The sequence below is a fragment of the Lagenorhynchus albirostris genome, chromosome 3 (assembly GCF_949774975.1).
Source record: "Lagenorhynchus albirostris chromosome 3, mLagAlb1.1, whole genome shotgun sequence".
Taxonomy (NCBI): Eukaryota; Metazoa; Chordata; class Mammalia; order Artiodactyla; family Delphinidae; genus Lagenorhynchus; species Lagenorhynchus albirostris.
In genome coordinates this window covers 124,870,311-124,896,693 of record NC_083097.1, presented here as the reverse complement: position 1 = coordinate 124,896,693, position 26,383 = coordinate 124,870,311, and the positions used below count along the sequence as shown (strand labels likewise).

At 42.8% G+C, this 26,383-nt stretch overlaps 1 protein-coding gene across 2 annotated transcripts in view; it reads left to right on the top strand.

Annotated features, from left to right (window-relative positions):
• Positions 1–10,148, top strand: part of SH3TC2 (SH3 domain and tetratricopeptide repeats 2) — a 63,128-nt gene extending 52,980 nt beyond the window's left edge. The window contains exons 13-17 of one of the 2 annotated variants that reach the window (XM_060143932.1): positions 1,601–1,751; positions 3,820–3,942; positions 5,406–5,556; positions 7,344–7,540; positions 9,212–10,148. In XM_060143932.1, coding sequence (XP_059999915.1) covers positions 1,601–1,751; positions 3,820–3,942; positions 5,406–5,556; positions 7,344–7,540; positions 9,212–9,403 — 814 coding nt within the window. In that variant the 3' untranslated portion in view covers positions 9,404–10,148. Of the gene's footprint in view, positions 1–811; positions 1,041–1,600; positions 1,752–3,819; positions 3,943–5,405; positions 5,557–7,343; positions 7,541–9,211 lie in introns of those variants that run through there. The other variant, XM_060143933.1, reaches the window with a different exon arrangement.
• The last annotated feature ends 16,235 nt before the right edge of the window (positions 10,149–26,383 follow it).

Genomic DNA, 26,383 nt, shown 5'->3' with positions numbered 1-26,383 from the left:
GGAGTCTGTGTTTTTAATAAGCTCCACAGGTAATGCTGGTGCAGGTGGGCCATGAATCACAGTGTGAGGAATATGGGTACTGTGGGACGAGTCCTGGACTGGGACTCAGGAGAGCAGAGTTCTGGCCTTTGATTGTCCCCCAGTGTGGTGTGCAACCTTGTGCAAGTCACCTCCCATCTCCAGGCCTGTTTTCTCTGTAGAAAAAGAAGAGAGTCTCAACCCAAGCTGCACAATAGAGTCACAATAGTAACTAATAAGGAGCTTTGACAAAATGCTGGTGCCTGAGCTAGAGTGTCCCAGGCTAGCATGACATGTCAACACATTGGGGTGACTTCGCCTGTGTATGCATGTTTAAAGAGTTTCCAGATGATTCTAATTACTGCTGGAGTTGAGAACTACTATCTAGGTGATGCCCAGGGCTGATTCTTGTTCTGGAATTCTGAACCTGTTCAACACTGCATTACCTATGCCTCATTTCTTCATTAATTCCTGACATGGAGCAAGAGTTTTCTGCATAAACAATTTCCAGATAATTAAAGAGTACTCTGTTAAGCACCAAAACTTTCACCCTTCTTTGATTTTTCTTCTTATACAAACATCAAAATCTTTTTGATGATTTAAAGTTACCACTATGGGACTTCCCTGCTGGCGCAGTGGTTAGGAATCCGTCTGCCAATGGTGGGGACACGGGTTCGATCCCTGGTCCAGGAAGATCCCACATGCCGCGGAGCAGCTAAGCCCGTGTGCCACACCTACTGAGCCTGTGCTCTAGAACCCGTGAGCCACAACTACTGAAGCCTGTGCTCCCTAGGACCCACGCACTGCAACTACTGAAGCCCGCATGCTCTAGGGCCTGCGTGCCGCAACTACTGAGCCCGCGTGCTGCAACTACTGAAGCCTGTGTGCTGCAACTACTGAAGCTTGCGTGCCTAGAGCCCATACTCTGCAACAAGAGAAGCCACCGCAATGAGAAGCCCGTGCACCGCAACAAAGAGTAGTCCCAGCTCGCCACAACCAGAGAAAGCCCGCACGCAGCAATGAAGACCCAGTGTGGCCAAAAATAAAGTAAAATTAAAAAAAAAATAATAAAGTTACCACTGTGGTCATTCTTTTGTGATTTATTCAATAAATATGCATTTGGCATCCACTGTGTTAGGGCCTTATGAAAAAATGTTATAGAGTAGTCAAAAGTTGGGTGGACCATGGGCCAGTAATAATAAAAATGATAACTAACATTTAAACATTCATCAAGTGCTTACTCTATGGTAGGCACTGTTCTAAGCACTCTATCTCATTTAGTCCTCACAACCATCCTCTGAGGCAGGTACAGTTTATCCCCATCTTACAGATGGGAAAACCAAGTCACAGAGAGATTCTGTACTTTCTCAAGTTCTCACAGCTGGTTTAGGCAGATCCAAGATTCAGATCAGTCCTCCATCTCTCTGTGTGTTCTGAAATAATGTTGTTCCCCTGCCCCTCAATCTCTCTGTGTGTTCTGAAACAATGTTGTTCCCCTGCCAGAGCTTCAGTTTCCTCCTGTGCAGAGTGAGTCTGGGCCGCTTTGAACCCTCATACCTTATGAGTCCATGTCCACCCCCAGGTCCCTTAGGAGGTCCCTCACCTGCATCAAGGAGAGCCTGCGTATCTTCGTTGACCTGGGGGAGAGAGACAAGGCTGCTGAGGCCTGGCTTGGGGCTGGGCGACTCCACTACCTCATGCAGGAAGACGAGCTGGTGGAGCTGTACCTGCAGGTAGGCCTCCTGCAGAGCTTATCTGCTGACCTGGGCCATGCGGGGAGGCAGCTGTACCCTCCAAAGTGATCAGCTAGAACTAGGGAGAGGTGATGTCCTCGTCAAGCCCTTGGAGGGATGGTCAACTCTGGGCTGCTCCCTGAACCCAAGATGGAAACCAAGGTGGTCTGGCAGGCTGAATACAAGCAGCAAAGGGCCAGTCCCCGAGTCCCATATGCACGTGGGAGCTCGCAAAGAACATGGTGGGAGACTCGTTCATCTGTCATGTCAGTTTTATCCATTTTTCCAAAACTTGACACACACCTTGACTTCAGGGTTTTGCTGCAGTTTGAGGGAAGGTTGACATGTGTGTGGTATTAACATTATTGTTCTTTTATGATTTTTTGGTTTGCATATCTTTAATATCTGAGATATAACATAGTATAGTGATTAAGTACCTGGGCTTTAAAAAAGATAGGTGTGGAATCAAATCACAGGGCCATTGATTATGAACCGTGTGACTTTGGGCTTGCTACGTGAGCTCTCTGGGCCTCAGTTTCTTCATGGCTGGACCTGTCTCTAATAAAGATTAGGTATAACATTTGCATAGTAAACGTATGCATATAAGCATTAACTAAGTGCTTGGGACCTAGTAAATGCTTAATAAATGGTATTTCATCATCATCATTATCTGTACAATACTGACACAATGGTATATAAGATCTGCTCCATCAAAAATATGGCTGTTATCTTTTTTTCCTTCCCATTTCTCATTTTCTCCCCTTTTACTCCCCCTTACTCTATTACTTACAATCACACAAATTCACTTCCACCGAGACTTAATAATGGGGTTGTATAGCATTGATTGAAGCCTTACTATGCATGGGAGACTTTGCTAAACGCTTCACGTGCTTCATATAGTTTAATCCTCATTACAAATGCAGCAGGAGTCTCTACTGAAATTCCCATTTTACAGATGACACTCAATGAGGCTGAGTAATTTGCCTAAAGTGATACAACTAGTAAGTGGTTAAAACTGCACACCAGCAGTGTGACTTAAAGCTTTTACTTGCAGACTCTATTCTGCCTTGAGATTTTAGAGCTGGAAGAATTATCAGAGAGCAGACAATTCAGTCTTGCCTTTCTGTCTCCGGGAGACAAATGCCCAGAGGGAGCTATTGGGGTTGTTCATTGCTTGGTGGCAGAACTCCTGACTCTAGGATTCCATCTCACTGCTTCTATCTTTGTGTAGCAACATATGCAATAAAAATAACCGAGGGATCTTGCCCCAGTAATTCACTGTCCAGAACTGGTCCCAGGCATCCACAACCCTAGACTGCCACCTGACTTGATGTTCTGCAGTTATTCCCACTGAGGTGAATAATTTCTACCTAAGGATATTTGAGGTCCTGTGGCTGTGCTGCAGATGTTGTGGTACATTTTCTACTTTCTCATCACATTTTGTTTAGGTGCAAATGTGAAGTAGCTTGTTCAAGATAAAGGGGTCATAGGGGCCAGGAGAAGGGTAATGGGCTGAAAGATACTAGCATTTGTTTGCCACTAACTATTGATGTAAACTTGAAAGTTCCTTATTCTCAGCCACAGTTTCTCCATCTAGGAACTGTAGGTGTTGGATGAGATCACTCTTTCCAAATTTCAGTCATTTATACATCAAGTTTATAGTTTTGCCATATCCAGGTACCTCTGTATCATTATTTACTTATTTTTCTTTGGCTCAACTTCAAATCAACTTAGCTTTTTACGCTAAACAATGCTATCTAAAAGCAGAGGTTTTGAATATGATTAATCTTTTTTTCTGAAACACATTAAAATAAATACTTAACTATTACAAGATGTTTGTGTGCTGCTGAAAACCATTTCTAGGGCCACCAAAGTCATCTCTCATAGCATGGTGGGGAAATGCTGGACTAGTGAATCTTACTAGCCTTATGAGTGTAAAGACAATTTAGGGTTCAGGGAACTTTAGCAGAGGGTTAAGCTAGATGGTCAGGATCTCATTCTTGCCAGTCCTGTGGACGTTTGGAAAGTCCTTCTCTCTGCCTTTGACAGCAGTCTCTGTCCCACTCAGGCAGCCATCCAGAAAGCTTTGAAGTCAGAGGAGCCCTCCCTGGCTCTCAGGCTCTACGAGGAAGCCGGTGATGTGTTCTTCAATGGGACCCGCCACAGGCATCGTGCGGTGGAGTATTACCGAGTAAGTTGTGGGCTGCACAGTCAGCAGTATCCCTAGCTAGGTTCTGGCACAAACATGGGCAGGGCCACTTGGAGTTCCCCTGGCGTCCCATTCCCCTGTCTTGCTGGTATTTCTTTGTCTTCCCTTCCTCATCCAATGCCCACAGGCTCTCCCTGTCTTCAGTCTAGCAGGCTCTCAAAGAAGGAGCTGATAAAGTCTGTCATTCTCAGGCTTGATAAATAAAGTATCTTTCCTGACAGAATATATCATAATAATTACAACTTTTGGGTGCATAGTACTTTACAGTTGGTAGCACACTTTTATGTTGACCAGAATGTTCCTATGTACATGGTATGGTGGGAGATGATTGGTCCATGGGTGAGCACTTGCTTTACTATGTTTTCATTAAGTATGCATTAGAATATATTTAAAAAATTAAAGATGTATAATACCAGTTCATCAAACCTATGCTATCACAGATATTATTGCAAAGAATGAGGCAAGAAATAGAAGACAGTTGATTTAAGAAATAATACTAATTAAATAAATGTCCAGATGTTAAGCAGATATGTGAAGAATCATAATTGTTCGTCACTGACTGAAGTTTGGGAAAACTCATTATCTTATTTGATCTTAATATTTCACTTATTCAGATACTTATTCATTCGCTTGTTCAATTGTTTATTCAGTCATCAAACATTCATCAAGACCCAGTATGTGCCAGGCACTGAGCTAGGGGTGAACAAGAAACATGTCCCTGACTATTGAGGTGCTCTTGGTCATATGCATTTTATAGATGAGAAAACTAAGGCTCAGAGAGATGAAGTGACCTGCCCAAAGTTCTATCATAATAAAAATAATAGAAATGGGGCTTCCCCGGTGGCGCAGTGGTTGAGAGTCCGCCTGCCGATGCAGGGGACACGGGTTTGTGCCCCGGTCTGGGAAGATCCCACATGCCGCGGAGCGGCTGGGCCCGTGAGCCATGGCCACTGAGCCTGCGCGTCCGGAGCCTGTGCTCCGCAACGGGAGAGGCCACAACAGTGAGAGGCCCGCATACCGCAAAAAAAAAAAAAAAATAATAATAATAGAAATGACTATTTACTGGGGACTCTCAGACACTATGCACATACTCCACGTATGTACTTTGTAGATTAGCACTGTGGGCACTAAGGGAACGTGTAGCTGGCGGGTGAGTAACTTCTCATGTGACCTTGAGGAAAGTCATCATCCCTTTCCTGCTGTCAGTTTCAGGGAGCCTGATGACCTCTAGTTCTTCCACCTCTGAGGTCTGGGCAGAGCAACCAAGAGCAAGGACCAGGAGAGCGAGTTGAGAAAAGCCACGCATGGAAGGTGCCATCTCCCCCTTGGGTTTAGTCACTGCCATCCCTCAACCCCTGGCAGTAGGATGCAGTACAGCCTCCTAGAGTATGGTATGTCCCAATGATTCTCAGCTAGACTAAGGTTCCTTGTGCCTCTGTTCTCAGGCTGGGGCTGTTCCCTTAGCAAGGAGGATGAAGGCAGTGAAAACCGAGCTCCGGATTTTCAACAAGCTGACAGAGCTGCAGATCAGCCTGGAAGGCTATGAGAAGGCTTTGGAATTTGCCACCTTGGCGGCCAGACTCAGCACAGTCGCAGGTTGGTGGTCCTAATTGTCCAGGGTATTGAATGGGAGGGGGTAACACTCCCTAAGGAGGGGCAACAAAGTTGTAAGCGCATAGGCTCTGGAGTCAGACTCCGTGGGTTCAAATTCCAGGTCGAAGTGTCAGGGAGCTCCCAGTTAAGCAAGCTACTTAACATCTATAAACCTCAAGTTTGTCATTGGCAAATCAGGATTAAAAATGGCACCCACAGCATGCAGTTGTTATGAAGACCGATGATAATACAGGTAAAACCAATAGCACAGTGCTTGGTACATAATAAGTCCTTGATAAGTGTTACCTGTGCACACTAATTATTATATTATAGTTGGTATTATTGGTATTATTCTGAGTCCAGGGTAAATGGTATTTTATCCTATGCACAGGCAATGCCCCATTACAAAAGCACTGTGCCTTAACTTTTTAATTAGTTAATTATTAGTCAAGTACACATTTTCTTATGGAATTGAAATGTAAATGAAGGTCAGATTCCTGTTAACCTAACTCCCTCAGTAGCTGAAATACTTGCATTTACAACAAAAGCTAATGAGAAACAATGTAAGTCATTAAAACAGAAAAAAAAGAGGCAGAATGAAAAAAGATAAACTCATCTTGAATGTTGGTGCTTGAGGAAAAGCAGGTTTTATTAGAGGAGGATTGATTAGATGTAAAGGCAAATGGAGTCTTCTGTGATAATTCTAGAAGGGACCTCTGGGCATTCTCAAGGGCATGAGATGTGGATGGTACTGGACTTTATTGTATTTAATTGCACTTCAGGGCTCTCTTTCTTTTCCTACCTCTCCCTTTACTGCAGAAAACCTTATTTGTGCAACTGTCTGCTAATCTCAGGAAGACCTTGGGGGCCCAGGCAGCTCCCTCTGGAGCATTCTTTGTCCTTCCTTGGACAGAAGCTGAAAGGAGGCTATATCTACCATTTCATGTGATTCCCTGTGACTGGACTTTTCCATATCAGAGAGTTGGATTTTCTCTTTTAGCTTTGGCTTTTGGCTCTTTGAAGCCTAAAAGCGATGTTTTTAGATTGCATCAAATAGCCACCTTGCAAATACTCCAAAAACACAATTGGAAGCATTTGTTCTCTTTAAATGCTACTTTGTGTTAAAAGAGTTAGTTATTGAAACAAGAAATCCACCCAAAACCAGAACAAGTCAAAGATCCCTTAGACACCAAGATTCTAAAGCATGAGTTAAAAGTGAATGGGGCTCTGTAGCTTATTTGAGACTGAAAGCTGGTGAAGGGTAGAGGGTGACTAGGGGCTGCTGATGACAGCCCCAGAGAAGAACTCTGAAGAGAGAGACTTTCATGTGGAGAAAACATTTGTTATATGAAGTTATTCATTGTCAGAAATTCTTAGCTACTCCATCGAGCTAGTCTTGTCACCATTCCCATCACAGAGATTTGGAAATAATTATTTCCCAGAATTCTGAGTTACAGTGACATCCACAATGAGAAAATGTTCCTCAGGAATTGTCCCAGAAAACCTTGTCCAGAACAGATACTCCACTTAGTCACTCTCACAGATCCCTGTGTTTTCTTTTGTAGCACTTATCACAGGTGTCATCTTACCTTTGTGGGATTATTTAAGGAATGTCTGTGTCCTGTGAGACAGTAAGCCTCATGTGGGCAAGACTTCTGCTTTGTTTGCTATGTCCCAAGCTCTGTCCCTGATACCTAGTAGATCTTCAAAGAACTGTACAGAGTGAATGAGTGAACTAATGATGCAAAGTGTTGGCTTCAGGATATCTCTCTCAGTCTTCCAATTTCTAGGAGATCAGAGGCAGGAGCTGGTGGCCTTCCACCGTCTGGCGACTGTGTACTATTCCCTGCACATGTACGAGATGGCTGAGGACTGCTACCTGAAGACTCTGTCGCTCTGTCCACCCTGGTTGCAGAGCCCCAAGGAGGGCTTATACTATGCCAAGGTGTATTATCGCCTGGGCCAACTCACCTTCTACCAGCTGAAGGTAAGAGCCAGGCTTCCAAGGTCATCTGAGAGCTACTGTCCAACTATATTCTTTCCTCACCCTGAGCCTTCAGGGTAAAGTTGAGAGGGGTAAGATGGGGAGTGTTGTCTCATAGGGTGGGGAGTGGCTCCTCTGGGAACGCAATGACTCTTTTCACTTAGCCCCCTTGGAGACCTCAAAGAGGCTCCCATCGCTGCTGAGGAGACAGGCCCTAGTTCTTCTCTTTCCTTGCCCTGCTGTGACTTCTGGGCCCACTTCATCTGTCAGGCACTATGGGAACATTGGTCTAGTGCCTGTGAGCTCCTCTAGGACCTATGAAAATATATGAGACCCAAAACAATGCATGAGACCCCCAAACAAAAGAACTATAAGCTCCAAAATTAAAATCAAAATTAATTCTTAACTGTATGTCTAAAAATGTTATAGATTAATTAGTCAATTGCAACTCACTTCTTATAAAGTTGTATAAACTATTTTAGGAGAAATCTAGGTACGTGTTAACATGTTTGAGATAATAACATGCAGGGTCTTAGAATGTAAGTAAGCCTAGGTCCTAAGAAGACCATAGCCCTGACTCTCCTGTTTGCTCTGCTGGAGTTGAATCCAGAACTTCTTATTTTTCCAGCCACTTCTAGAACTGTGTGTGTGGTCTGTAATTCTCAGTTACAATTCTGGCCCTTGAACCTTGTCCCTGGGCACTGGCTGCCCTTACCAGAGGTCTCTGTCTGCTCCAGCACAATGCTTAATCTCTTCATACAGTGGCTTCTGAGTCACTCCTGTGTTTGGCCCCCAGGGGACCCTTAGGGCAGCTCTGTTGTCTTTTTCTTATTTGCCAGAGTGTTTCTGGCCTAAATTTATTATTGACTGATGAAGGTTAACGGGAACCAGTCATCCCTTTTTGAGTCTCACCGGAGGAACCACCTGTTCTGCATCCCAACCATTAGGGAGGGACGATGGGGTAGTGAAGGACTCCCCCACAGTGAGCTTGCCTTTGTCCCACAGCTCCCAGGAAGTGGGACAATGTATGTGTGATCTGATTGCATCAACCGAGGGCTCTAGGGATTTCAAGGGAAAGAGCTCAACTCCAAGTAGCTTAAGCAAAGCAGGAGATTTTATTGGCTCAAGGAACGAGGAAGTTCAGGTATAAGTTTAATTTCAGGTAGTTCTGGATGCTGGTACTCAAATGTCATCATGGATTTCCCCACCTCCCTCTGTATCTCTTGGCTCTGAATGTTTCTGCTTCTCTCTGTTTCTTGGCCTCTTCTCCTCTAGTTATTGACAGGCTCAAGCACCCATCTAAAAGGGTGAGCAACCATTCTCTCTGTTAGATCACACTTCAAAGGTCCCAGAGAGTGACTTGGGACAGGTCAGCTTGAGTCATTTTCACATACCTGAAGCTCTGTGCCAAGGGTGATGCTGCTTCATGATTGTCTGAGCTTGGGTAAGGTGCCATTCCTGTGCCTGAGGAGGAGGGCCGCCAGGGTTAGCACTGTCACAGAACTGCAGTGGAGTTGGTAGGAGGAATTCCCCCAAGGAACCAGGAGAAGAGGGTGGGAAAGGATGTCAGGCAGACAAAAGCTAGTGTTCTTAGTTTTTCCTGCACTGCCTCTTAGCCTTTCCTGGAAACGTCTGCTAATGCTATCTCTTCTCTGCCCCCATGCTGGGGGTTAGGATGCCCACGATGCCACTGAATACTTCCGGCTGGCCCTGGCTGCAGCAGTCCTGCTGGGTGACGAGGAGCTGCAGGACATCATTAGGACCAGGCTGGACCACATCTGCCAGAGCCCCCTCTGGCATAGCAGCCCCTCTGGGCGCTCCTCAGAGAGGGCGCGGTGGCTGAGTGGCGGGGGCCTGGCCCTCTGAGGACAGCTGTCCCATCTCTGACCAGTTGCATGGTCAGAAGCTACCTCTCTGCTCTAGGCTGTTAATCTGGGGGCGGGGTTCAAGTCATCACCTGGCCCAGCCTCTCATCTCAGAATGGGAAGAGCATAGTCCAGAGGGAGAGGGCTCATTCCAGGTCACACAATGCATGGACGGTGGAGCAGGGATTAGGGGTCCTGGCTTTGTGTCTAGAACCTTTCCAGTAGACTGTGGCCCTTCCACACATACAGACCCTGAAATGCACTTACTAGACACACAGTTCTAGAGAAAATGAGACCCCTGCCCCTAGAAAAGCTGTCTCCTTCCCTCAGGGAAGAAATCAGGCATTGCACTGGAGAGAAGACCAGCCCATTGGACTTTGTTCCCTTCACTGACTTTTCTCAGGGAAAGACCCCTCCCCTTGCCAGCAGAGAAACTAGTCACTTGTTTTTTTTCTCTATTCAACCAGAGGGGGTGCCACTCCTCCTGTCACGGGGACTGGCAGGAGGGAATTCACCATGCTGTTAGCTCAAAAGACACAGCCTGAGGATGGCCAGGTGGAATGCACAGGAGGTGAGGTCTGATGTGGAGGCACCATCTCCATCCTGCCCCGAGGCTCTGCTCCCTTATAACCTCCCATAAACCCAGGAGAAGGCTCCCAAGCGTCAAAGCCTAAAAATTGAGCACTAAGGAAGTTATGACGTAAATTACATGTAAATAGTGTATATTATTAAATATTGCTCATTTACATTTATTCACACATTTGTCTCCTTAATAAGAGGGAAGATGAAAACTAGTTATTTTTGCATATTTTATTAATTATCTATGAGTCACTAGGTCCGGCCCACACAGATAGCGAGGGAATTACCAAGGGTGTGGATTCCAGGAGATGTGGAGAAGCTGCCTACCACAGTATGAGTCCCTTGATGACGGAATCAGGAATTTGCTAAGGCAGTGAGCTCCAAGTATGGTCCACTGACTGGCTGGGCCAGCAACATAAGCGTCACCTCTGAGATTGTTTGAAATGCGAATTTCAGGCTCCACCTAAGACCTCTGAAGCACAGTCTCTGGGGCCAAGGATCCCTGGCTTTACCCTGTTTTCCAGGTGATTCTATTGCACACTGAAGCACAAGAAGCACTCCTCTGGAACCATGGTTCTCAGAGAATGTGAAAAGGAATCACCCGGGGAACTTGCAGAAAATGAACTTTCTGGTTCTTACCCCCATAATTCTGATTCAGTAGACCTGGGAGACACCCCAGGAACATGCATTATTAACGAGCATCTCGAATGACCCTGATGCTGGTGGTTCACTCTTGCTCGGAAATGTGGACACATGTAAGAGCTAGCTATAGGGATCGCCATCTGACCCCCAACAGCTTAGATTTACTGTTAAGACCCTCTGCCTTTACTTTCTAGCTCCTTGGAGCAACCAGATGATTGGTGGTGTGGTGGTGTGGGATGGGGGTGGGGAGTTGAGTCAATAGTGCACCTTCTAGTCACCAATGCTGTGTACATATTGGTACATCTTATTTTCTCTTAGGAGCTTGGTTGGTTGTTAAAATGCTCTCTACTCTAGAGTATTCTTCACCAGAAAGGAAATGAAGTGACTTAGTCCACTACCACGTAAGATAGATGTGGTTTTGCTCCCACCACAAACCATAAAATCCCCAAGGGAGGGATGTTGAAGATAGTCTAACCTCCCATGCAGAGTCCTTTCAACAACATTCCTGGGAGACCGACGGGGCACAGGCATGCCAGAATGGTTAACGAATCTCGTGCTTGCAGAAGGCTTGCTTGGCTCTGGGACCCATGCCATGAACCATTCCCCATTTGTCTCAGGTTACAGACCCTCTCTCTTTTTGCGACTGACCTATTACTCTCCTCTGGCCAGATGCCAATTTCTGTCCCTCTGATAGTGTGGTTCCTATAACTGGTATTGGCTGGTGGGTGGAGAGCAAAGAGGGTCATTACCATACTTAATGTGATTTAATGTTTTATTTTAACATTACATTAAGATTTTTCTTCTCCGCATCAGCTACATCTTACTGTTGGCTCACATTGAGCTTATCATTTGAAGTCTCTTCTCACGTGAGTTTCTGTTTGGCCAGATACTTCTCAATTTTTACAAGTATACATATATATATATATATATATATATATACGTACACACACACATAAATACCTACACACATATATATACATGTATGTAGCTATACATGTATATATATACATAAATACACATAAATACCCACACACACATATATCTATGCATGTATATATATTTAGGTGAAGGGCATTATATCTACCCATTTTATACTTCATTGGGAAATTTGGTTAAACTTTTCTGATTCTGTGTAGATTTTAAAATTGAATTATAGTTGATTTACAATGTTGTGTTAATTTCTGCTGTACAGCAAAGTGATTCAGTTACACATACATATTCTTTTAAAAACTCTTTTCCATTATGGTTTATCACAGGATATTGAATACAGTTCCCTGTGCTGCACAGTAGTACCTTGTTGTTTATCCATTCTGTATATAGTGGTTTGCTTCTGCTAACTCCAAACTCTCAATACACGCCTCTCTGAACCCCTCCGCCTTGGCAACCACAAGTCTGTTCTCTATGTCTGTGAGTCTGTTTCTGTTTTCTAGGTAGGTTCATTTGTGTAATATTTTAGATTCCACATATAAGCGATGATATCATATGATATTTGTCTTTCTCTGAGTCCATCCATGTTGCTGCAAATGACATTATTTCATTCCTTTTTATGGCTGAGTAGTATTCCATTGTGTATATATACCACATCTTCTTTATCCATTCATCTATTGCTGCACATTTAAGTTGTTTCCATGTCTTGGCTATTGTGAATAGTGCTGCTATGAACATAGGGGTGCAGGTATCTTTTTGAATTGTAGTTTTGTTTCTATGTATGCCCAAGAATGGGATTGCTGGGTCATACGGGAACTCTATTTTTAGTTTTTTAAGGAACCTCCATACTGTTTTCCATGGTAGCTACACCAACTTACATTCCCACCAACGGTGTAGGAGGGTTCCCTTTTCTCCACACCCTCTCTAACATTTGTTATTTGTAGACTTTTTAATGATGGCCATTCTGCCTGGTATGAGGTGGTACCTCATTGTAGTTTTGATTTGCATTTCTCTAATAATTAGCTATGATGAGCATCTTTTCAGGTGCCTCTTGGCACCTGTGTGTCTTCTTTGGAGAAATGTCTATTTAGGTCTTCTGCTCATTTTTCGATTGAGTTGGCTGTTTTTTTGTTGTTGAGTTGTATGAGCTATTTGTATATTTTGGAAATTAAGCCCTTGTCAGTCACATCATTTGAAAATACTTTCTCTCAGTCTGTAGGTTGTTTTTTGTTTTCTTTCTCATTGCCTTTGCTGTACAAAAGCTTGTCAGTTTGATTAGGTCACATTTTGTTTATTTTTGTTTTTATTTCTGTTGCCTTGGGAGACTGACTGAGAAAACATTGGTACGATTTATGTCAGAGAATGTTTTGCCTACGTTTTCTTCTAGGAGTTTTATGGTGTCATGTCTTACATTTAAGTCTTTAAGGCATTTTGAGTTTATTTTTGTGTATGGTGTGAAGGTGTGTTCTAACTTCATTGATTTCCATGCAGCTGTCCAACTTTCCCAACACCACTTACTGAAGAGACTGTATTTTTTTCTATTGTATATTTTTGCCTCCTTTGTAAAAGATTAATTGACTGTAGGTGTGTGGGTTTATTTCTGGGCTGTCTATTCTGTTCCATTGATCCGTGTCTGTTTTTGTGCCAGTACCACACTGTTTCGATTACTGTAGCTTTCTAGTATTGCCTGAAGTCTGGGAGGATGATGTCTCCTGCTTTTGTTCTTTTTCCTCAGGATTGCTTTGGCAATTCTGGGTCCTTTATGGTTCCATATAAATTTTAGGATCATTTGTTCTAGTTATGTGAAAAATGTCATGGGTAAACTGATAGGGATCTCATGAAATCTGTAGGTTGCTTTGGGTAGTATGGCCATTTTAACAATATTAATTCTTCCAATCCAAGAGCGTGGGATATCTTTCCATTTCTTTGTGATTCTGTGCACTTTGGTAAATCTGGTAAATTTGCCCTTAACCAGGTCAGTTATAAAAATGTTCAGCACATTTCCAAAGACAAGGATAAGGCTATTTTTTAAAATGAGAAAAACATTGTGTTGTATCATTGAAATGACTACATCCTGTATGCAAATTACTCTGCTGAAATATTCTTTAAAAGTGTCTGAAAATTCCGTTTTAAAAATGTGGTGAGGGCTTCCCTGGTGGCGCAGTGGTTGAGAGTCCGCCTGCCAATGCAGGGGACACGGGTTCGTGCCCCGGTCCAGGAAGATCCCACATGCCGCGGAGTGGCTGGGCCCATGAGCCATGGCCGCTGAGCCTGCGCATCCGGAGCCTGTGCTCCGCAATGGGAGAGACCACAACAGTGAGAGGCCCGCGTACCGCAAAAAAAAAAAAAAAAAAAAAAAAAGTGGTGAACTGTTCCTCCTGGAATCATGTTGATGCTGTTTTTCATGATCCGCAGAGAGTGAGTGAAGTGGTGTTTGGGCCTGGTTTCTATTTAAACAGGTTTTATTATTCATAGGTTGTAGCCAAAGATGAATCAGTTACCCTCTTTTATCCTAATCCTCCCCCAAAACTTAGTGGCCTGCCTGGCTTCTGGCTCCTTGCATCTAATCTAAATAAAGAACAAGGAGGGAATTACAACATTGTGGAAAACCTGTAACATGTTTTATCAGCTTTTAGTTACATTACTTCCCTATTCAACTGAGCTAATGCTTTGAAATCTAATATTGCTTTTATCCTTTTCTTATTTGCTTTTGCATTATTTAAGATGTCTTTATATTGTGTGTGTGTTTGCTTGTGCTTTGTAAGTAAAATGTAACTTTTTTTTAACATCTTTATTGGAGTATAATTGCTTTACAGTGTTGCGTTAGTTTCTGCTGTATAACAAAGTGAATCAGCTATACGTATACATATATCCCCGTATCCCCTCCTTCTTGCATCTCCCTCCCACCCTCCTTATCCCACCCCTCTAGGTGGTTGCAAAGCACTGAGCTGATCTCCCTGTGCCATACAGCTGCTTCCCACTAGCTATCTATTTTACATTTGGTAGTGTATATATGTCAATGCTACTCTCTTGCTTCGTCCCAGCTTACCCTTCCCCCTCCCCGTGTCCTCAAGTCCATTCTCTATGTCTGCGTCTTTATTCCTGTCCTGCCCCTAGGTTCATCAGAACCTTTTCTTTTTTTTAGATTCCATATATATGTGTTAGCATACAGTATTTGTTTTTCTCTTTCTGACTTACTTCGCTCTGTATGACAGACTCTAAGTCTATCCACCTCACTACAAATAACTCAGTTCCGTTTCTTTTTATGGCTGAGTAATATTCCATTGTATATATGTGCCACATCTTCTTTATCCATTCATCTGTCGATGGACACTTAGGTTGCTTCCATGTCCTGGCTATTGTAAATAGAGCTGCAATGAACATTGTGGTACATGACTCTTTTTGAATTATGGTTTTCTCAGGGTATATGCCCAGTAGTGGGATTGCTGGGTCATATGGTAGTTCTATTTGTAGTTTTTTAAGGAACCTCCATACTGTTCTCCATAGTGGCTGTATCAATTTACATTCCCACCAACAGTGCAAGAGGGTTCCCTTTTCTCCACACCCTCTCCAGCATTTATTGTTTGTAGATTTTTTGATGATGGCCATTCTGACCAGTGTGAGGTGATACCTCATTTAGTTTTGACTTGCATTTCTCTAATGATTAGCGATGTTGAGCATTCTTTCAGGTGTTTGTTGACAATCTGTATATCTTCTTTGGAGAAATGTCTGTTTAGATCTTCTTCCCATTTTTGGATTGGGTTGTTTGTTTTTTTGATATTGAGTTGAATGTAACTCTTTTGACAGAAGTTTTTCTGGGGAAAGAAGTATATAGGGGTGGACGGTTTCAGAAATGAAGGGAGAAACAGTTCACCACGGGGTGGGAAGACCTAGATCTTGGTCTTGAATTTGACATTAAATTATGATGTGACCCTTGGGCATGTCACTTAACCTCTATAAACTTCAGATCTCTGATCTCTAATATAAAAAGTATGACCTCCTGTAGGTTCCTTTTCAGAAATTTCCAAGCTGGTTATTTCCAAGCCATATGAACAGGAAGAGAGACTTGTATCTGGAAGATGAAATCATGTTTTTATGGCCCAGTTTTTTTCTCTTCTCTTTTACAGGTGAGTAAACTGAAAAACAGAAAAGTAATTTTCTCCCTGCCACACAGGTAGTTGTGGCAAAGACAGCAGTACCCTGGGTCCAAGGACTTAGCTGCACAAATGATTCCTTCCGGGCGATTTTCACAGTTTTATGCATGTGTGCATACGTGCACATTTGTGTGCACGTATGTGCACAGGCATATGCACACTTGCATTTATCACCATATGTGCCATCTGAACAACCACTTACCAATTGTTTTCCAAATTGATTTACTTCCTTTACTCAATTTTATAAAGGATGACTGGTCTATGCAGAAGAAAAACATATTGCTTTCTAAAAAAAGAATTACATAAATAAAAACAAATATAGTGAAAACAAACAATGCACTAAATTCAAGCTAGATCCTGTTGCTTATGGCAAGTGCCCAGCCTAGGCTTGATCTGGCATTATTTGAAAATAAAGAGATTAACATTTGGCAGGGAGTGTTGAAGACAAACTAACACAGTTCTCCTTGAGCAATCAGGGAAACAGAGCAAGCAGTGCAAACGACTGATCTCCTCACAGTGGGAGTCAGTGCTATTCAATGCCATGTCTGGCTGCACACTTCCCACTTCAGGGAAGCTGGGACTCAGTTGTATAAGAGGCAAGGGGCAGATATGAATATGATCCAGGATGGGAAGCACTGTGATGGGAGCTAATTACAGGGTGCAATGAGAATTCAGGGGAGAGGATTTAACCCAAGCATGGGAGCAAGAGTATCAGGGAGGGCTCCCTGGAGGAAGTGACATCTAAACCGAATCCTGAGAGAGAGATATCTACTTCTACATTCAGCCTGGGTGGGGTTCACAGACAGGGTATGTGTCAAGAAAGGTCCAGAGGGTAGAGAGGGTCTGGTGTTTTCTGAGAACAGCAATGAGTTGAACAAAGCTGGAGCACAGTCGGGGCGGTAAGGAAGGGAAGTGAGAGAAGACTCCAGAGAGGGGAGCTGGAGACAGATCCTGAGTGTGAGGGTGAGCCACGAAAAGGTTCTAAGCAGGTGAGAGAGCCATGCTCAGATTTGTGCTTTGGAAAGATGAATCTGGAAGCAGCCTGAGAACAGATTACAGAGCAGCAGGAGGGAAGGTGGGAGACCCATTAGCTGGATATTGCAACAACACACTCCAGCTTTTATTTGGATTTCACCAGTTTTTCCCCTCAAGTCCTTTTTGTGATCCAGGGTCCAGGGTACCACATTGCATTTAGCTGTCGCGTTTCCCTAGTCATCTCTGACCTGTGATAGTCTCTCAGTCTTTCCTTGTTTTTCATGATCTTGACCTCCTTCCCTTTTGATAATTGCTCCCATTGGGATGTGCGGACAAGGGGAAGGGAAGAATGAAAAGTTAAAGAGAATGAGTCGTGCACTCACCAAGGTAACAGTTCCTAGTGGGGGCAAGGGAGTCAGGCATATGTGGGTTAGAATCTGTCTCTTACTAGCTGTGTGACCTTCAGCAAATTAATTAACTTCTCTGAGCCCAGTGTTGTAAGAATTGTATCAGCACACGTAAAAGTACTGAACACACTCAATGCCTGGCACATAGTGTAAACACTAGGTGACCTGATAGATTTGTTTACCTTCTTTATTTCATAGATGAGGAAATGGCTGAGGCACATCTATCTTTGGGAGCAGGGCTTTACCTAAGGAAGAAAGAAGCTTGATTCAAGACTTAAGACAAATGAGGCTATTTTTAAAGCAAATTAATAAAATGGTTTATGTTCTAAAAAATGCCTACTATGACCCAACCATTAGTTTATTTATTTTAAAGTTAAGATTTACTCTTTTCTGTACTACGTTTTATTTGCCACTTTGCAATTCAGTCATATTTTGTTTCTTTCTTGGTGTAAGTCCTGAAATTCGGAAGTGCAGCCAGACTTAGAGCAGTGGCTGGGAATGCTGTCCTGCATTCAAGGGCACCTGGGTCTGAAGTTGGCTGAGTGACTGGGCAAGTTACTCTATACTCTTCAGTCTCAATTTTAACTCGGCTTCGAGTTTTACTTGAGACCTCAAGTATGGATGACTAGGTATGAGCCCTCAATTCATGGTAGCTCTGATACTGAAGCAGGACTAAGTAGATTCTTAGTAAGTGTATCTGGTTCTGGGCTCCATATCTTAAGACAGGGGTGTGTGTTAGGGTTGCTGGTCTCTTGGGACCTTTACCTCTTGGTGAGACCTCTTGGTGGAGGCCTATCTCTTGGATGGGACAGCACATCTTTCCAAGTCTGTACTCCTCTGGTCCCCCAGCCCTAGTCAGTTATTTTAGAACTCAGGGGCATTAGAGGATGGAGGCTGCTGGCGGTCCCAGCTCTGAGAACATGCAGTCGGTTCACCTTCCTCCAAGGGGTATAGTCTGCTCAGTGAAGCAGAGACATGTGGCTGCTTAGGGGCTGGGGAGGCTCTGCCCAGCTGTGATGTGTGATAGGGCAGAGGTGAGACCAAGGATAACTCAGTCACGGGGCTGCTCAGCTTTGTTTTCGGGAGAGACTGTGGAGGCAGGTGGGAGGGGAGGACACTGTGCTTTCAGAATTATTTGAAAGGTGAGAACGCTGGCTGCCACTTCCAGTGCTGCCTTGGACTCATTGCGCAGGGCATCAGGATAGCTCAAGGGGTGCATTCCCCCCCAGGTAAGCTTCCAGACAGGGTATGGGAGTGGATGGCTGAGGTCTTCCTTCTCCATGAGAAATCAAGAGTTCCAGCAGGGGGCAGTAGTGTCTCTCCTAAGTAGTATATCATTACCAAAGTGTGTTCAGGAGCTCTGGATCAGCCTACCGCAATGCCTTTCAAATTTTTTGTTTGTTTGTTTGGTTTGGTTTTTACTATGACACACAGTAAGAAATACCTTTTACATTGTATCTCAGTATACATATGCACAAATATACCTATAGTATCTGTTTGACAAAACACCATTTTGTGCTTACACCATGAAATGCACTTTGATCTATTCTATTCGTTTTTAAAAACATTCTATTCTAATTAAAAAATATCCAGTTTATGACCTGCTAAATTGATTTCTAGATTCACTAATCTGCAGTTTGAAAAGCACTGACCTGGAGGGCTCTGGCTTTTGTTCTTCCATATATATCATTTGATGGGACAACTTTATTGAGACCAGAAAATGTGTACACATCAAAACAAAAATAATGGTTGAGATTTCTGAATGAACGTTATGCACTAGCCCCTATGCAAAACCTTTTTGAGAACTCTCTCATGTAATCCAACAACATTTTGAGGAAGATACTATTGTTTTTATCTCCATTGAGGTTTAGAAAATGGAAATGGCTTGCTTAAGTCCAGTTAGTAAGTGGTCGAGGTGAGAGTTGAAGTCATGTCTCCCTGATGCTGGAACTAGGGTGCGAACCCATTACATTATACTGTGCGTCTCTATCAGTTGACACATCACTGGGACATGTACCATCACTAATGTGATCATGAATAGAAACAAGGTTAAAACTTGTTTCAGCAGCCTGGAATGTTAGGCTGAAATCAATATGGTGATTCTGGTGAGTCAAAAAATTAATTACTCTAGAACAGGATTGGAGAGAACTGATTTTCTAGGAGATCTTGAAAAAATATGAAGGTTATCACTGACCACAGACAAATAAGTCCAGAAGAAATGATAAACCATCTTTCCCAAATGGAAAATGAAAGGAGGAATAGAAAGTTTATAATGTCACAATGGTGATAGATCAGAACAAATTATAAATTAGATTTTAAAGATTCCAGGTGAGGAGTGGGGCGAATTTGCAAGAGACCCCTAAGCCAATAGTAGAAGACTGTGGATACCTGAGCAAGTGAGGCAGCCAGGTGAACGGAGTTTTGTGCGGCTTGAATGGCAGCAGCAGAAGGGAGGTCACAGATGTGAGAGAATTACCTACTTTTGATATCATGGGAAAGCTGGTGGGGATACCATCATCCTCCAAATGTGTCTTGTGAAACAAATAACCAGGGAGAAGCCCATGCTCATGTTGAGATGTTTTAATTCTTATGCATAAACTGTGTTAGGAACAGGTTTTTTAACTGACTCACAATGTTTAGGAATGCTTATCTATTTTCTTAAGCTTCTATTTTATTTTTATTTGGGATTGCAAATTTTTGCCTATGCAAATTTTACCTATTGCAAATTCTTTATCTCTGGAAAGAATTTTTAAGTAGGTGATCTCTTCTGTCTTTGATTCTAACATTTTAGATGTAGACTGTGATATTTAAACCTAATGTATATGACTCTCAACTACTTTACCTTTCTTTCATGGGCCAAATATTATGTGTGAAGCTGACATTTTTGTTCTTGAACTTTCTTGTAAATTGAGAACTTTGATGTTTGTTCATCTGGGGATATATTGGACATCTGCTTCATAGAGATGCTCATAGGAATGCCCCTGACGTCTGCACATTGCCCCAGACAGCAGTGACACTACTTACTTCTGCTTTCCTCCCCAGGGCAACTGCCAAGGGCCAGGCTGAAATAACAGCTGCCTGGTGATCCCGGTGACCAAACAGCTAATTATTCATGAGATAAACAAAACAGACTTGTCTGTCCTAGAACATGTAGCTTTCAAACTCTGGTGGGTGGAGGGAAGGATAGCCAAACAGATGACTTGGAGGATCTGCATTTTTGGTTGTTTTAAAATCCTAAGGGATTATTTAGATTTATAATCTGACCCTCTTCCAAGTCCTGTGGCATTCCTTTGTTTTCTTTCCAGTTAAAGTCTGTGTCTCCCTTTCTTTCTTCTTCTATCCTTAGATTAGACTCTCCCTCTTTCATGTGCTTGTAGATCCCTGTACTTTTGCATCAGGGCACTTATCACAGTTTATAATTATACTGTCTGTTTGGCTTTTTTAAAAAATCCCTGTGCACCACCTAGATTGGAAGCTCCATGAGAGCAGGGACCTTGCCTGTGTCACTCACCTCTATATTCCCAGAGTTGTTACCGGTGTCTGACACATGGTAGAAGCTCAGTAAAGGTTTGATGAATGGGTCAAAAAGAAAAAATGAATGAATGAAACTTTTGATTCAGGTTGTGACCACTTCTCATCACTTATGAGAGGGAGAAAGTGTTAAGACCATAATCTACCTGCTTTTGGCTCATGAGAGACATAGGGAATTAGGTGATAAGGCTGCTCACACTCATAGCAGGTGCTTAGTAAAAGTTTATTGAGAATAATAAGCATAATTTTCATTTGTTGAGGATGAATTGCTATAGATGTGCTGGTCTCTTCCTAATTTTCACTGAAGTACCAATTACAATAAGGGATAATCACAGTCTTTTGCTGAGTCCCTGCCCTGTGCTAGGCATGGTGCTAAGTAATACACCTATAGTATTTGACTTGATCCTCCTAATGACCCTACAAAGAACGTGTTATTAACCCCACTTTCCAGATGAAAGAATCTAGGCTCAAAGTAGTTAAGACACTTGCAGAGATTCAAAATCAGTTCTGTCTGATCTGAAAATCAGTGCTTTCAATAACTATGTAATTCTGGTTTCACATTTTCTTTTTAGAACTTAGGATCTTGAAGAGAACAATTTTCCTTGTGAACATTTGATGGTTCCCCTTTGTCTTAAGGAGGGGAATGACCAGGAAACTCGGTATATACAAGCATTAATCCACCAAGCATTACAAGAAATCCCTTCAGTCCTGAAAGTTCTTTGGAAGTAAGGGTGCCAGGGGACAGGTGATAATTTTAGGATATTTTGGGACCTGAGTGGGCAGAGTGTTTTTTCAGAATCCCAAGGCGCCTTCCTTGGTGAGTCATAAGTTGAGGCTGTGGTGAGATGTAGGACAAAAGACCCAGTCCCTGCCTTTGAGTATCTGTTGGTCTTGTTGGGCGAGACTGGATATGCATATGAGAAGCTCTAGGAAGGAGAGTCTGAGTCAGGGATAGCTCCTGTGGGACAATGGAAACAGAGCCATCCATCTATCTATCCATGCAACCAACCAACCAACCCAACCATCCAATATTCAACACCTCTTATGTGCTAGGTTCACACTCCAGTGAGCAAGGTAATCATGGTCCATGACCTCAAGGAGCCTGTGGGCTCTTGGGTGGGCCAGGGTCCCAGATGTGTGGTCCCATTATATCACTGACTCCTCTTAATGGTCTCACCCCGCCCAGGAAATAACTGCATAGTATAATTGTTCATATAGAACACATGAGGAAACAAGTTCAGGGAGGTTAAGTAAGAAATTAACTCTTACTCAAAGTCCTGCAGGTGGAAAGTGGCATAAGGATACCAAGCTAAGCCTCATCCGTACTGCAAGTATTGCATAAAACTGAAGCTAGACGTTTGCTAAATTTCATGGAACTTCAGCTAGATTGATCCTGTTCACCTGAACATCCTGCCCAGGATGAATGGTGGTACCATTGAACAATTCCACTGCTTATCAAATGTGTGATCTCAGAGAAGCTTTCAAGCTCTTGGTAAAATGAAGGTGATAATAGTACTTCTCTTGTGGGATTCTTGTGAGGATTAAGTGAGTTAATATATGTAGGTGTTTAGACTAGTGCCTGGCACATGTTATATAAGTGGTGGCTATGATGTGGTTCTCTTGACAGGTATTTGAGAAGAGTATTTGTTTGTGTGAAGAAGATAATGAATTCAGCTTGGAACATGTAGAGCAAACACTTAGAGTTTGCATCCAGCTGGGTGTGAAACCAGTTTAATGTCCATATTGTCCACTTGATGTTATGCGCCATGAGGTCAGAGATTGTCTGGGTCACCCCTGTACCCACAGCACGAGAACAGTGCCTGACACACAGAAGGTACTTGATATTGATTTATTGGATAAATGAATGAATGAATATGTGAATGCATGGTAGGCATTATTTAGGATATAAGTTATACATGGATAAAATAATGAAATAAATAAGTATCCCCTCTGTCCCCCGGCATGAAGGACACCAGCAGATATGAGATAGAGAGGTATGTGAGTGAGTGTGGGCTTCCTGCAGAGACTCCAAATGATGTATGGCCTCCAGGAAGAAGTAGGGTCATTCTCTTTCCAGTTCTTACATGAGCTGTCATTCCAGGGCCCTGAGATGTCCTAGGGCAGGGCTTGCCCTGGAGTTCTCTGCCAGCCAAACTATGTTGCCAATCCTCATGGAAGTAAAGGATCTTTCTTCCTGTCCTTTGACTTCAAACTGGGGTCAAAGGCCTTAGGCTGGTGTAAAAATAAATAAAGGCCCTGAATAGACGAAGGCCATTCTGCAGACAGCCCTCACTGTAAACATTGGCCTTCCCTTCCTCTAGCCTGAAGCTTCCAGGTACTTCCCTGGGCCCATCATGACCTCACTTGGCCTAACGGCCTGGTGGCTGCAGCAGGTCCTGGTGGTCTTGTGGTAAGAGAATGAGGGGCTTCTGAGGGAAGTCAGAGGTAAGTGACAACTCTGAAAATGTGTGTATATGCATACTCAAGGTTATGATACATTTTACTTTTATAAAGGATGTACAGTACCCAATTTAAAATAATAAAATATAAATGTTTTTATTGTAAATTTCACATAGCCAGTTGATTCTCAGAAAATGCATTCGTTGATTTATTCAGAACTCTTGTATCTAGAGTCAACCATGGTTGCAATTGGATAACAAGAACAGTTTTGACATGAATGTTCATTGAGATTTTCATTAACAAGTTAAGACGAAAGTGAAACAACAAAGAGGTTGGAAATCACTCATTTGTCAATAGTGTGAATGACTTTTTTCCTGAATTCGAAAGAATATTGCCTCAGTTTTTTGTGCTCATCACCATGGAACAGATATAGACTTGACAGCTTTAAGTATAATCTGCATTATTAGCATAGCTTTCTTTCTTTTTTTTTCTTCTTTTTCTTTTTTGCGGTACACGGGCCTCTCACTGTTGTGGCCTCTCCCGTTGCGGAGCACAGGTTCCGGACGCGCAGGCTCAGCGGCCATGGCTCACGGGCCCAGCTGCTCCGCGGCATGTGGAATCTTCCCAGACCGGGGCACGAACCCGTGTCCCCTGCATCGGCAGGCGGACTCTCAACCACTGCACCACCAGGGAAGCCCCAGCATTGCTTTCTTAAATCTAGACAATCAACAGATCCATAAATTAAGTCTTGATTTGTAGCATTTTCAAATTTCTGTGATATAAATACTCCTACCTTGGCTGATTTCAAGCTGCTAATGTGATGTTGCTGAATATGGGGCTGGGGAAGATGTGCACACCACCATATAGTATCTACCATACACATATGATAGGTGTGAACAGCCTTAGTAGCAAATTCTACTAAACTAATTAGGAAGTGATGAGTTTTGAGTATTTATTACCCTTTTTAAGGTGATATATTTGATCATAAGTTTATATTCTTTATATAATTTAACTTTTAATAAAGGCTGTGTCTAACAACCAGCTCACCAAATTCCTGAAATTTAATAATTGGCTCTCAGGAGTGGGTTGAGCCAGCTCTAGCATGGCACTGACCCCAGCCTTGTCAAAGAAGACAAGGTTAACGGAGTGGGCGGGCATGAGGCCCACAGGTCTGCCTAGCATTGGAGATGACCTGGGACACGTAACTCCTGGGACCACCAGAAAAGGATGACCAAGAGGAAAGAGACCCCCTCTTGTTCAGGAAGAAAAGTAAATTCTCCTGGAACCCCCTTGCATGTTTGAGAAATTCTTCACTCACCCCACTCATAACATCTACTCCTTGGTGTTTCGCATCTTCATGGACCTCCTAGGGTTAAAGCATGCCTAGAATAATATAGTCTGTGATAGTTGCTTGGCTTTTCAAGTGAGCTTTGCAAAGGCAGTGGTCATGTCAGTTTGTCTGCCTCATCAGAGCATTGCCTGCAAATGATTGCATCTTCACTTACAAAACACAGCTGTAGGAATTTTTGTCCTCACTGTATTGGCACTTTCCTTTTGACCTGTGTTTAACGTGGCAGACATTTTGACCTGTGTCCTTTGGCACTGAGGATGCTTTGATTCCATGCTTATAACTGCAAGCATTTAAAGCACCAACATGGTTGAATTTTTGTCAAGAAAGTATTTTTCTTAATTGTCTCATTAAGCCATTTTAATTTCAATATCAGTGTTCAATCAGTGAAACCATTTCCACTTTTTGTCATTTCTTATTTTATCAAAATCAATTTTATAGGGATTCATTCCTTTATGTGAATTTTTACAAGGCAGGATTTATTTATCAATTGTGATTTATCTGTATCAAATGTAATCATATCAAATTTTAGTTTCTGCCAGAGTGAATTTTCTATTGTGGCTTTATTTCTACTAAGTCCAGTTTTCCGGGTACACATTTGGTTGATCTGAACTTTGTCAGGACAATGTGATTGCCCTGTCAGTGTTCAGTCATTAACACATTTTTCTTTGTGTAGTTTAGCTGTTGTCAGTTTTATTTTGAACTGATTATTTTAAACAAAGTAATGAGATACAAATGCCCGACCACTTTAAGTATCTGTGGAGGCCAGGAGTGGGGCCAGTATAGGCAGACTGGACTAGATATGAATGAAATGCCATGAGCTAAGTTTTCATCCATAGCAGACAAGCAGACAGGCAGATCAATGGTAGTTACCAATGACAAGAACTTTAGAGAAATGGCGCAATGCCATTTTGCATTAAACATGAAGCACGACGATTTTCTAAAACTACCCGAAGCTTGTGAGCCGTGCGTATAATCCCCACTAAGGCATCTCGACCGTGGCAGGCCCTTGGTGCATGTTGGAGGGTATCGAGTTGAATTGGTATGATGTAACCGAAGAGCCTGGGCTCTGGGCCAGGTGATCTGGGGTCTGAACCCAGCTCTGTCACTCCTTGCTGTGTGTACTTGGGCAAGTCCATTTTCATCCCTAGGTGTCAATTTTATCAACTATCAAAACATGGGCTGATCTCTAAAAGTTCATGGACCTTCTTGAAAATCTGAGGAAATCTATGACATCTGCCTTCAGAATTACACACACCCTCATTTTGCACATAACTTCAGAGAGTTCATGTACCCTTTAATGGCTGCCCAAGGATAATGAGTTAAGAAAACCCAGCCCAGATGATCTGTCAGGACCTGTCTGCGGTTGACATGCCAGTACTTAGGTAGGTGATGTATGTGTACATCTGCCAGGTGATGCCTGAGAGCTGACACACACACTGTTGATGGAATAAAAATGGAGAAATCCTGAAAAGAAGGATCTGGAACCCTTACTATACATGACTGGTTCATTAGTATTTTCATTAATATTATTAAAGTGTAAGAGCATAGACCTGTGGGTTGAGCTGCTTGGGTTAAAATCTCAGCTCTGTGCAAGTTCTTAGGCAAAACACTTAACTAGGCTGGGCCTCAATTTCTGCATCTGTAATATGGGAATATTAATAACTTCATAGGGCTGTTGTGTATGAAACAGCTAGATATTAAATTGTTACTTCTTACTACGTCTTAAATGAACCAATGCTCAGAGAATTTTATATCATAACAAGTGGTAATTGTTACAGTTCGTGGGCTTCAGAGACCATCTAGTTCAACTCTTTCATTTTACCAAGGGAGGATCAGAAGAGGGAAGAGCCTTTCCCGAGGTTACCCAACTCACTGTAGTCAGTGTTGCTCCCTGTAACTATTCTTGGACAATGGGAAAAATGTAAACTAACATGATGATCATCGGCATGCCACTTTTCAAGGCAAGAGGAGGCCCGTCTCCTTGGACCAGATCCCATGTGATTCTGTGCTGTATT